The 14,146-nt window shown below is 32.2% G+C and overlaps 1 protein-coding gene across 1 annotated transcript; it reads right to left on the bottom strand.

The window, feature by feature from the left end:
- Window positions 1-3,613: 3,613 nt before the first annotated feature.
- LOC140445718 (trypsin-1-like) lies at window positions 3,614-14,146 on the bottom strand. The gene is made up of 2 exons (XM_072537997.1): window positions 14,048-14,146; window positions 3,614-4,403 (listed from the first exon to the last, which is right to left on the bottom strand). The coding sequence occupies exons 1-2, from the start codon at window positions 14,088-14,090 to the stop codon at window positions 3,712-3,714; spliced, it is 735 nt and encodes a 244-aa protein (XP_072394098.1). The 5' UTR covers window positions 14,091-14,146; the 3' UTR covers window positions 3,614-3,711.

Genomic DNA, 14,146 nt, shown 5'->3' with positions numbered 1-14,146 from the left:
AATTAGAAATAACACAATTGGTTGTGAATTCATAATTACCATCTTAAAATGATAGAACGTTGGATATTAGTCTTAGAATGATAACATATGTAATGTAGATAGTATACCCAATTGGCATTGGATTTTCTGAAAAAGAAAAGTCAAAAACACTTATTTTATGAAGTAGAGGAGATATTATATATTACTTACATGATAGATATATTATAGATGATTAATTGTCTTTATTAATAGATTTGTAGTTATCTAAAATTAACAGTAATGAGTAAGTTACTCAAATTGTCTGTCTTTTTATTAATGATTTCTTTCTCTTAAAAAATGAATGCCATCTCGAGAGACAATCTTGTTGAATAATTACTCTCTGTGGATAGGATCTCTACATTGGGAATGGGAGGTATGACCTATATAGGAACCTTCATAGCCTAAACAACTAAGTTTGTATACAACATAATTTCTAACTGAGCTTCATAAAAACAGTTTTATTTAAATGGCCATGCAAAAATGCTGTGCTGATATCTAAATGTGAAAGATCTAAACCAATATCTACACTTAATGCTATTAACAAACGCAAAGTTAAATGTTTCGGGTGAAAAAGTTTCAGAATAATCAATACCCTCTTTTTGAGTGAAACGTTTTGCTGCTAACCTAGCACGATGGAGTTTTCTATTTGAACTGTCACTTTTGAGCTTAAACACCCACTTACACTCCACTTAAGCACTTTTATTTGGTAAATCTACTAAATCCCAAGTGTGGTTTCCGTTTCTTCTAGCATGGCCTTCTGCTACATGCTACCATCAGTTCTGGGTTAAGCTTCTCCTACAGATTTAAGATATCCCTCTGGAAATGTATCTTCTTCCAAACTGTCTGTAGTACTTAATTTATAAGTAGTACTTAATTTGTAAATAATAGATTATGTTACTGTAAGTAACATAATCAGTAAAATTCTTTTTGGTTCTTTGTCTTTCGAACCTTCTTGGCTCTATTTTTTGCAGTGGTTTATCGTTAGATACATTATCTGGTACTTAGTTACCATCATTTGGATCATCAAATTCTAAATTATTATCTAAAGTACCATCAGATAGTATGTTTTTATTATTTCCTATGTGATCATTCGGAACTGAATTTAAAACATTGCCCTCACTTCACCTAAGTCTCCTTGTTCTAAGTTCGCTTCTTAAGACTTCTTGGGAATAATTCTCATGAATAATAACATCTCGGCTTGCAAAAACTTGCCTTGTTTTTTATTATATAGTCTATAGCCCTAGCTGTACTCACCGCTTCTGCCCAAAACTGGGTCTCTAGGCCTGCCTCATATAACAAACATCTAGCCTTTTCCACTAATGTTCTGTTTAGTCTTTCTGAAAGCCCGTTCTGCTGGGAAGTATAGGGATTTGTAGTCTGGTGAACAATGCCTTGTGTTCTGAGGAAACGTTGAAATTCTACACTGACATATTCTTCACCATTATCTGTATTTAATACCTTTATCTTCTTACCCAGTTGCTTTTCAACTAAACACTGAAATTATTTAAATTTATCAAATACTTCATCTTTTGCTTTAAAGGACATGTGACTAAAGTCATCTTGCATAGTCACAAAATATTTTGAACCAATTATCGATGTTGTTTCCATCTGACCTGCCAAATCGCTATGAATAACATCTAAAAGTTCAGTGGCTCTAGTACCTACATGTTTAAATGGACTTTTAGACTGTTTACCTTCAGAGCAAACTTCACAATTTCGTTTCTCAATGTTTGTTTGTTTGCTATTATTCACACCATCAACTAAACCATTTCTCATTTTGTTCAGATAGCTAGAATTAATGTGTCCAAGCCTTCTGTGCCATGTATCACCAGACACGGTTTGAGCAACAAACATTTCACTTTCTGAGATATCAATTTTGTACACGCCATTATTCAGGAAACCTTTAGCAACTAAAACCCTATCTTTATTGTAAATCTTGCAACATTCTTGCTCGAATTGAACATAATTCCCATTTTCAATTAATTTACCAACTGATAATAAACTTGTGGTCAAATTTGGTACATATTGAACATTTCTAACGTCTATTTCAAAGTTCTGAGTACTTTGTGCTATGAATTCTAACTTCGCCAAAACTGTATACAGAGAGACTTGTACTGTTTGCAATTACAATATCTTTTAAAATAGGTTCTCTTTAATTTAATAACCAATCTTGTCTGTATGTTAGATGCACACTTGCTCCACTATCCACCCTTGCTTTGCTTTGGCTTTTGAAATTAACACTGTGTCTGTTTCTTCACCCTCAACACACTTACTTCGACCTTCTAATACAAGGAAATTTTCCATGGCAAACGAACATTTCTCATAATTCCCACAGCCACGTAATTTTGGAATCGGCGATAAATAATTGACGGCCATCTCATAATTAAGACACTGCACAATTCGTACTGTTTTCTTTTACAAAACCTATTCTATCGTTGTAAAAACTAAACACACTGGCGTAACAATTACTTCTCAGCCTTATTAAACCTTTTCTGGACCATAACCTGTCATAAATACTGTGGAAATAGGTTTTGGAAAAGGCAGAAATAATGAGAGTACACACGTTAAGTTTGAACACTTGTCTGCGATTACTTTATTACTGACATATGACATACACATCATATATGTTGCATACACTGCAGGAATTAACTTATATTTCAAACTATTTCTAACACATATCTCGACGCGTATTATTGCGAACATTAAGGCGAATGATCATTAGATATATAAAAAAAAAAGTAGGAACAGTATTCTTACAGAAAGAGAAGATATTCTTTTGTGGCAGAGACATTGTCTGAAAAAAATCTATCGTGAAGGTAGTAAAAATCTAGACTATAGTTCGACTACTATTTAGATGAAATTTGACTAAATCAATGGCATACTGTCTCAAAGGTGTGGCAAGATTTTGAAGTTAGAAACCATTGACAAGCCTGTATTGAAGAGTTATCGGGTGTAAAAACACCAGCGGGCAAAGGACTGAGACTCATTTTAGCATATGTAAATAGGTAGTAATTCGTGTTTTTTGGTTGGAAAGATTTTATTAAAAATCTTATCTCTAATCTCTATTTTATTAAAAAGGGCCTGCGTAGCGCAAGCGGTAGGATGCTTGCATCGCAAGCCGGTGGTCCGGAGTTCGAATCCTACCGCCGGCAAGAACATCTAGACATTTTAAAAATGTCTATAGGCCCCAGGTCGACTCAGCCTGAATAAAAATGAGTACCTTGGGTAAAACCAGGGGTAATAATAGACGGTTGAAGCGTAGCACTGGCCATGTTACCTTCCTTGTATACCGTAGGCCCTAGATATAGCAGACTACCCTGCTATAATCCCAAAGCCGCGACAGCGGTATAAAACGGGAGACTATTATATAAGATTTTATTAAACCTTGAACCAAATTCTGTCGTCGTTTTGGAAAATACCTTTTATCATAGTAGACAATTGGAATCGTCACCTACAACTGCCTGGCCAAAAAATGACATCATGAACTGGCTCTCTCAAAGAAATATACCATTCGATGACAATATCTTCTTACCATAACAACTATTAGTATTGTGTTACTTTGGCTTTAAAAATTTTTATAGATATAATAATGACATCAATCTATAGTATTTAATTTTTATTTATTACGTTATTGTAATTATAAATTATAAACTATACATAGGCTATTTTACCTTGTATTGTTATTTTTTTATATCAAATACCTGTATATGATGTTATAAATTCTCTAGCGTTAGCTAGCTTAACAAACATATCAGGTGATGTAGCGTCAGCACATGGTCCTCGACCATCTGTTATAATTCCCACAATAACACCGTCTAATAATACAGGTCCCCCAGAATCGTAATTACAGGTACCAGCAGGGGTTTCGATGCCGCTAGCACAAAACATATTCTCGGTAAAATAGGGAGTTTTTGTTTTGTTACAATACTCATAATCAAAAACAGTAAGTTCTGTTTCCTGAAGGATTTCAGTAGGTCCTATAGAGTCTCCTTTGCCGCCCCATCCTAAAACTGTAACGTTTGAACCAACGGGAACAATATCAGTGGCGTTTGTTATTGTAGCAAAAGTAACATTATTCACTTCCGTTTCTAATTTTAAGAGACCCACATCCATATCATTATTTAAGGTATTAAATTTTGGATGGCTAAAATAATTGGCGATGTGAATAATTTGCCCAGCTGACGATATATTATTTGTTCCTAAGCGAATGGTTAATTCTTCAAGAACATTTATATCTTGAGTACAATCACCAGAAGTCAGAGCCCATTTGCTTGAAATCAGAGTTGCGCCACATAAGTGGTTTCCCTGATATTGTAAGGAAGCTATCCATGGATATTTTGAGATATCAGCATCATGGCCACCTATTATTTCAAGTGGATTCGTGTCTGAAACAAAATCTATCATTAGATAATATATTAAAATATGTGAGAATGTTTATACTGTAGTTCGTCTGTATTTATAGAAAGAAAATATGAAAAAATGGTATTTAATTTTAGCGTCCAGGCTTCAACTTCATACTGAAGGACTGACCAAATCTAGCATTTTATAACTCTAATTCGGATATGTAAGCTTAGTTTTCTAAGATATAGATAAGTTGCTTTCATTTATTGTACATGTTCTACTTCTAGCCCGTTCTATTCGTGTCTTCATTTTTATGTCTGGATACCACTTATCATTTAGTTCTACTCAGAAGTATCTAAATTTGTGAATGTGTTCTAATTGAGTGTTATTTAGGTAAATGCGACAATTTTCATCGGTTTTGCTAATTACAGTTATAGTCCAGTCGTAAGAGATTTGACCCCTACAAATCATACGAACAAGCTGAATTTTGCTGAGAATGTCACTTTTACCCCAAGGGTTCCCCCTAAAATCCCCCTCGTAGGTGGAGAAAAACGGAAAAAATCTGTACCAAGAATCTGTACACCTTACAAAAAAAATGTTTATAAGCACTTTTTTTGTAGAATCGTTCTCTCAGAAACAACGCTTGAAGCGAACGGTGATTTTCAATGTCAGGTACACGCGCGAAATCAAATTTAAAGAAAATTTGTATCAACTCGATGGCAAAAGTTCGATATCTATTGATCAGATTGTCCTATTGACAAAATTCAAAATGCATTTTAAAGGTAAAAATTTCAGCTTTCTTATAAAATGTTCGTATAGTGTTGAAAATGACGTCAGTTTCTATAAAGGTGTTAAATAAATAAACGTTTAGCGATTTTTACCATTCTTTACGATTCTCATGAAATCAATAATATTTATCACTTCCATTGACCGGTCACTATAAAAATTTTATTATTAGAGTCCAATCTTTAAAACTTATAGTCTGAAATTTTGGTTTTAACTTTTGTAAACAAATATGAGTCATTTAAAATAAGCCCAAAAAATGCTGAATTTAAACATTCACATCACAAACAATCGCACTTCACGGAAAATTGAAACCTCAATACTCTGGGGTATTGTAATTTAGGAATAAGAATATACAATAAGGAGAATTTGGAGTGAAGTTATTGAATGTACTAATAAAGAATTTTTTAGCTCGGAGGAATCAATTTAAAGGCCAGAGAGACACCAAATCTCAAGGGAGAATTCGGGCTAGCTTTTCTACACTTAGGAATGGCTTTAAGATAAAAGACCAATATAATAATAATAGTCTCCTGTTTTATACCGCTTCGCGGCTTTGGGAGTATAGCAGGGTAGTCTGCTATATCTAGGGCCTACGGTACACAAGGAAGGTAACATGGCCAGTGCTACGCTTCAACCGCCTATTATTACCCCTGGTTTTACCCAAGGTACTCATTTTATTCAGGCTGAGTCGACCTGGGGCCTATAGGCATTTTTAAAAATGTCTAGTTGTTCTTTGCCGGCGGTAGGATTCGAACTCCGGACCACCGGAGTGCGAGGCAAGAATCCTACCGCTTGCGCTACGCAGGCCCTAAAAGACCAATATATGGGATGATAAAATTATATAAACAAGGGAGAAAATGAGACCTTTAACACAAACAATGAAATTAGATATGACAACTTAGAATTTAATCTTGTATTGAAGGCACTATGACTAAATATACGAAGATGCCTAAGGTACTGAATGTGGGCGCCACTCAAGACCAGCTTGAGAATTTAGAAATAAAGAAAAAACAAGAAACAGGTATACCTAATACAATAACCTGGAATTACTTTTAAAAAACCACTATTTACCTTGTATTGCTATAATATACTACTTAATAGAAACTGTATTTATAAATTTTATTTAACACAGTTTAAATAATTTACCTACATGTAAAAGAAAAGCTGAAATAACAGTAGTGGTGGGTGTGTAAATATAATATGGGGCTTAATAGCCACGAATAAATAAAAATACCACTACTACTGTACCAAGTAAGAAGGGTATTACTAAAAACAATAATCTAAAGTCCAGGAGAAAAGCGAAATAACTTAACACTAAAGGTTAGTATTAGAATATATAACAAACCTAGACTAGGTAAGGTATTAAAGGTATGAAAAGAACAACTATGATTACAATAAATGAATACCTTACCTAGCAGACGCAAAGGGGCGAGGTACTCACCGATAGGACTAATATGTGTCCGAATAGCAACTAAATTACTATAATTAATAGAATGAGTCGGGTCAGAGACTCTTTATAAAAACCTATTTAAAAAAAAAACCCATAAAATTTTCCCTTTCCTTATTTAACAACCTATATAAACTTTAATTACCTTTATAAAAAAACTAGTAAGTTTACTTGATTATATGCATATAAGCAGTTTACACTGATTGTAAGTCAAAACAAGTATCAACAATTTAGAGATATTAAACGATTTACAGGTATTTATATGAATTTAAAATTAACAAAAGCTTATCTGTTCCAACAGCTGGTTCCACAGAAAACAGGTCCACATAGAGTTTGACCCTCTCGGCTCTACAAAAACCAACGACATTGGAAGGCTGATTGAAATAAGCCAAGCTGATTTCTCCAAGTATTGCTCTTCAAATAATGTGCAACTATATGGGTGTATGGGTGAATTGGGTTGCGAATCTACAAAATAACATTAAGAAAATTCTAATTGTTTCTAAGAATGGTTATAACAGTACATATTTTACATCGGATCGTTCGATAAACAGTCTACACATCTAGGACTTTTTACCGTATTGGAAAAAACGAATAAAAAACTAATAAGGAACGATACATGTTACAATAAAAATGAAGTCCATATGAAATTATGACATAAAAAACGTTGATTCTATTTTGTTTTTTAGAAAATGAATAACGATATATATGGGTATTAAAAGAAACGATATTATAAAATAAATAATTGAGATTGCTTACTTGAGACGAGTGCGCAGCTTTAGGACTTTAGAGCGATTGTCATTATGGCGTGGTTTAATATCTAGTTTCTTATTATTTAAGTTTCTTTATATAGACATAGGTAAAAAACGCTCACTTCTCAAATCGGCCCCAAATTCGCCACCAGAGATGTGCCAAACTGCTACGCACAAGAGAGTCTTGGCCCCAACTGGCAAACCAAAACGTCCAAAACCAAGATTTCGCTTGTCGCTCAGCACAGTTGACAACACAGCGACTCAGCGACCTCTTATATTTTAATTTAGCCATGGGCGTATCTAAGGAGATTTTTAAAATACGCGATAAAAAAATTCACGAAAAAGATATTAGGTGGAATTTGTAGTTAAAGTTGTGTCGTTTCGAAAAATATACTTTTGTAATCAAAAAAAAGTAGTTTTAAACGTTTTAGATCGTTTGTACAGTAAATGTTTAAATTTAGCATTTTTTACGCATATTTATAATGCCTCACTTTTTTTGCTAAAACTTAAAACTGAAATTTAAGGCGATATGTTTTTAAAGCTGGTATCGAATATATTAAAATTCCATAGTGACCGATCGATGGAAGAAATAAATATTATTGATCTCATAAGAATCTCAAAAAATGGTAAATATCGCTAAAAGTTTATTTACTTAACACCTTTATAGAAACTGACTTCATTTGCGGCAAAATTCAAAAATTGCATACGAAAGCTGCTTTCTTTGCCTTTAAAACGCATTTTGATTTTCGTCGATAGGACGCTCTGAATTGGTAAAACGATTTGTTCCGTTTTTTCTCCTTTGTGGGTGGAGGTTTTAGGGGGAAGCCGAGGAGTAAAAATGGTAAACTTTTTTGCCATCTTTTTTGGGGTTACAAAATTGATATTCTCTGCAAAATTCAGCTTGTTCGTTTAATTTTTGAAGGTTCAGTGGCATTTTCGTCTCGGACGAATGGAGTATTACTTTAATTTAGTTTTTTGAAGATTTATTGTCAATCCCATTGCTTCACTTGCATTATTAACTCTGTCTAGTATATTTTGTAAGTCTTCAATTACTTCTTATCTTAGCGGAAGTTACAAAAGAAAAAATGCCAAAACAAAGATTATTCATATACAAAAAAAAGTAAGGACTAAATCAAAATAACTTACCAAAGATACATCTAGACTTAGGCAAATATGCAAATTGCATATTTTGCATATAATGCATAAAAAATGCAAAAATGTCCAATTTTGCATATTTTTATAAAAGTGAGCATAAAGTGCATATAATTTGAAAATTTGGTGTTAACTATATATTTTTATATTCAAACTTACAGATAGCATGAAAATGCAAATATTTAATTTTGTTTTATAATCACTTGGTATTCAAATTCTTGATATAGTAACTAATAAAAGACAGCGGCTTATAGTTTTGTCACGTTTTGTCCTGGAATTAAGGGTTTGTGTTTGCCAGTTTATGTCTCTAGGTAAAAATTTTTATTTTGACGGTCAGTTTCACTTGGTTTCACTTTTGTTGTAAAATTGGAGGCGTAAACAATGTGTATTTTTAATTGTGAATAATTATTGAGCTTTGAAAATGCCGAAAATAAGCAATGTTTCAACTTGGATAAAACCTTACAAAGAGCTATCTATGGATATGGATAAAGTTTATTGCTCATGTTGTGGCAAAACTGTAAGTACATACGTATTATTTTTTATTTTATTTTAAAAATTTACACGGTGGTACAAACAAAGATTTTAAAATTGGAGATTATGTTTAAGAAAAGTACCGACACAACGCTAGTTCGCAATAAATCGATGTATTTTTTCTTTTTTCAAGCATTTTTTAAACTCCTTGCGATAAAAAATAGGATACCTATTTAAAATTCAAATCATTCAATAGTCTACTGAAAGGTCGTTAACATCTTAACAACTAAAACTAACTCATAACATCGTTACATATATATATACCAAAAGTATTATTCTAGAATAATTAAAAGTAGTCCCACCTCTAATTCGCCTACGTGACCGGTTGTTCTCTCTCGCACTCGATACATCGCGAAAGTTCTCGAAGCGTTTTCGAGATGCAACCGTTACATGGGCCATGCCAAAAGCATGTTCGTAACAATATATATTGGACTTAATTAGGTGCTTTTAATTTATGCTTACAGTATTTTTTCTTTAAATGTAAACAGAAAAGACCAAGAGCCTCTTGTAAATATTTGGGGGTTCTTCTTTCTTGTACATATATTTCTTGACATTTTCCAGATTACTACACCGATTTTTATTTGATTTCATTTAAATATTTTAATTGTTATGCAAAAACGGTTCATTTTTAGTTTATTTCTACAATCTTAGATTTTAAAAATGGGTACAACTATAGAATATTTATATTCTTTTTTAGATTTTATCTGAAAAAAAATTTCAAATACATCAGCATGTCAGAACCGCGAAACATTTAACTAAAAAAGTAAAAACCACATCCGGTGAAAAATATCAACCTTCAGTGTCCAAGTGCTTTCAGTCAAGTTCCAAAAAACAAACCAAACAAGAAATTTTTAACAAAGACTTGTGTCGTGTATTAGTATCTTCTAATATACCGCTTTCAAAATTATCTAATGAAAACTTTAGTTCTTTTTTAAAAAATTATTGCAAACAAAACATTCCCAGTGAACGAACTCTAAAGAGAAATAATGTCAAGTTGTTATACTCCTCAGTTATCCACAACATAAAAGCCGAAATAGGTAATAATTACTTTTACATATTTGTGGACGAGACCACTGACTCGTCAGGAAGATACATTGTGCACTTTTTGATTAGTGTACTTAGCGATGAAACCTTTCCAAAATCGTATTTAATTTCCTGTAAGCAAGTGGGAAAAACCAACGCTTTAACAATATCACGGTTTCTACAAGAAGCATTAGCAAACTTTTTTCTTCCTGCTGCTGTGCCTAATGATAATGGTGATAAATAAATGATGTGGTGAAAGCAGGACAAAATTTAAAAATATTTTATCCAAACTTAATACATGTCACTTGTTTAGCGCATGGAATAAACAGAGTTGCGGAGGAAGTAAGAAAATAATTTCCACTAGTTAACAGTTTAATAGCGAGCGTCAAAAAGGTGTTCCTGAAATCACCTGTAAGAATACAATGTTACAGAGATATGCTTCCTGCTGTTCCACTGCCACCGCAACCCATTTTAACACGTTGGGGAATATGGTTCGAAGCAAGCTAATTTCTATGCTGATCATTTTGTTGATTAAAAAAAATAATTAACCATTTTACGGATGATAGTTGCCAATCTTTATTGGAAGCTAAGCAAGCCTTTCAAAATAACATCCTCTAACAGCAACTGTCATTCATAAAATCAAATTATAGTTTTGTCCAGAAAACTATAACTCAATTAGAATCCTCAAAATTATCATTGTTAGAGAGTAGTTTTAATAAAAGAATTTGAGTCTTTGTGTCAAAACGTTAAAGGTACTATAGGAAAGGAAATTTTTCAAAAATTTAAAGTAACCATGGAAAAACATAGTGGTTACCAGGTTCTTTCTGAAGTAGTTCAAGTACTAGCTGGGACATTTTCCGAACCACTTAATTTAGAACCATCTATTAGAGTAAATTTGAAAAATGCCCCAGTTACATCAGTTGATGTCGAAAGAAGTTTTTCTATTTACAAATATATGTATTCAGATAGAAGCTATAAGTTTTTATTAGAAAATTTTGAACATCATTTAATAATCTATTGTGACCACAATTCAAAATAATATTTATATGTTAAAATAATTGTATATGTTATGTATTTATAATATTTAAGTATTTTGTAAATAAAAAAATATTGTAAATATTTTTTATTATATGCATATTTTCTAGATAAATATGCATATTTTGCATAAAACACTGCATATTTTTGCATAAAATACTGCATATTTATGCGCATATTTCATACTTTTTTATTTGCATATTTGCCTAAGTCTATACATAACATTTAACTATGACAAGATTAAATTTAAATTGTAAAATTATAGGCGCCAAAAACAGGTCCCAATCTAATCTTTTTCTGGGAAAACTAACGGTACTAATTTAAATCTGGTATAGTCCAAATATCTATTTTACATTTTTATTAATTTTATTAAGTTGTGTATTATAAAATGCACCAATATATATATATATATATATATATATATATATATATATATATATATATATATATATATATATATATATATATATATATATATATATATATATATATATATATATATATATATATATATATATATTATATATATATATATATATATATATATATATATATATATATATATATATATATATATATATATATATATATAGTGGAACTGCTTAAATACGCTGGCAATAAAACCTGGAAAATCTTAGCAGGCATATTTACGAACTGCCTAAGATTGAGATGCATAAAAGACCACTGAAATACAGCAAACATAATTCTTATTGATAAGAAAGGTAGCGAAAAGGATATCAAAAACTACAGACCTATAAGTCTACTACCAACCGTATACAAGATATTCATAAAGATCATCAACAACAGATTAACAAACCCGTTAGATGCTGCACAGCCGAGAGAAAAAGCTGGCCTCAGAAGTGGATTCAGTACCATAGATCATATTCATACATTTCGAGAACTAATGAGTAGAGCTAAAGAACATGAAATACCGCTAGCAATAACCTTCATAGATTTCGAGAAAGCTTTCAAGGCAATAATAGAAGCTTTGACCAACCAAGGTATTGAAAAACCATACATACAAACTTTAGCAAATATATACAGACAAGCAAAAGCTAAAGTAAAAATTTATGAAAACACTTTACAATTTTCCACTACCAGAGGCGTCCGACAAGGAGACACAATATCACCAAAGCTCTTCACTACAACTCTAGAAAATATATTCAGCAGAAGAACTGGCAGAACAAAGGAATATCCATTGATGGAGAATACCTCAGCCATCTAAGATTGCAGACGACATCGTTCTGATTGCTAATAATTCTGCAGAGCTACAAGAACTTAAAAGCGACCTAAATGCAGCTAGAAATAAAGTTGGAATAAAAATGAACTCGACAAAAACAAAAACCATGTACAACTAGCCAGTGGGTGTCCAAAATGTAATAATAAACAACATTGCACTTAAGACAGTAGACGAGTATGTATACCTAGGACAATTAATATATAAATCTGGCTCCTTACTTCCAGAAATCAACAGAAGAATGAAACTAGCTAGAATAATCAAATCGAAGATGCCAATCCACCTGAAGAAAAAAGCATTCGATCAGTGTATACAACCAATCAAGACATACGGCTGCGAAACTAGGACACTAAACAAAGAGATAATATCGAAACTCAAAGTCACTCAAAGTTCAATGGAGCGATGCACGCTAGGTATAACAAAGAGAGATCGAAAAAGAATAGAATGGATCCGACAGAAAACCAATGTTATTGATGTAATGCATAGAATTAAATCTTTAAGATGGCAGTGGTATCCAAGAGGCGCGAAGAGACCAAAAAGACGTCCAAATTTAAGATGGGACTGTGACATAAGGAAACAAACCCGTACAACACGCCACAGAAAAGCTAAACTTAGATAATCGTGGGCAGATATGAAGAATGAATATGTAAGGGAGGCTACATCATAATTGGTAGAATATGCTGAGAATACTGATGATGATGATGATGATGATACGGTGCTACCAAAAGTTTGCAAAAATGTTCATACCATGAATATTTAGTTTAATTATTTTTTAAAGAGGCGTTTAAATGTTTACATAGGGAGAATGGTACGTACTAAACAAAGTGCCGACAAAGTAGCAGCTCTCTTAACAATTAGTGAATGTAGAAACAATTTTCATGCATCGGAACGTCTTTTTAATGAATGGTGCTTCTTCGAAAGTTTGAATAAACAGGTAGTGTTCAAGAAGCTAAACGATCTGCTCGACCAACAATTAGTGATGACAAAAAATTGACATAATTGGAGAGATGGTAGTGTACCCTACTTCTTCTGTGAAAATATGTCCAATCAAATTAACCAACAGCCAGATTACGTAAAAAGAATTTGTTTTAGTGACAAAATTACTTTTTCCTTAAATGGAAATGAAGACTAAAACCTAAAAACAGACTCAAATTACTTATACCGCCGACTTCTCCCTAAAACCAACCACTCTCGTAGGAGAGAAAAACAGAAAAAATCGATTTGCCAAGAATCTATACGTCGTAGAAAGAAATATTAAAAAAAAATGTAGCTGAGTAAATTTGGTATGCAGTGGACGGAAGACGAGCATGCAAAAATGCACCTTAACAAGAAAAAGAATCAAGTGAATTGTTCGCGAACACCATAAGTACCTGGAACGGATCTTTTAGATTATTATTAAATAACAAATGTTTTACCAAAATGGACAATATTTCTTCTCAGAATTCTAGATCATCATAATCATTATCATTATTGTGGCTTTACAACCCTGTCTGAGTACTAGTCTCCTCAAGAATTTCTCTTTAGTCATCTGGAGTATAAAATAGCAAAAGCTATTTCAGGTCGCAGTGCATAAAAAGACCTACTATTATAGGTACCTTTGAAATCTACATGCAATCTACAACTTATCTTTGTAAAGAGATATTTTTTGGGTATGTAAGCAACAATAAAAATAGTTTAAAATATAGCTGTTAGAGAAAATAAAATTTAAGTAGAATTTAAAAAAATACTTACGTACAACTGACGAAAATATTAAAATAATAAAAAATTTAAACATTTTTCAACATGAGCACTACTGTTTAAGTTGATATCAACAGTTGTATTAATCCAAAT

This window comes from Diabrotica undecimpunctata, chromosome 7, assembly GCF_040954645.1.
Source record: "Diabrotica undecimpunctata isolate CICGRU chromosome 7, icDiaUnde3, whole genome shotgun sequence".
NCBI lineage: Eukaryota > Metazoa > Arthropoda > Insecta > Coleoptera > Chrysomelidae > Diabrotica > Diabrotica undecimpunctata.
Note: the sequence above shows the minus strand (reverse complement) of the source record. Positions and strands in the feature narration are given on the sequence as shown.

Bases quoted from the DNA above. Each gene is read 5' to 3' on its own strand.
- LOC140445718 (XM_072537997.1), bottom strand. From the start codon at position 14,090: ATGTTTAAATTTTTTATTATTTTAATATTTTCGTCAGTTGTAC. The intron at 4,404-14,047 runs GTAAGTATTTTT...ATTTTGTTTCAG, and splicing joins AATATTTTCGTCAGTTGTAC to ACACGAATCCACTTGAAATA.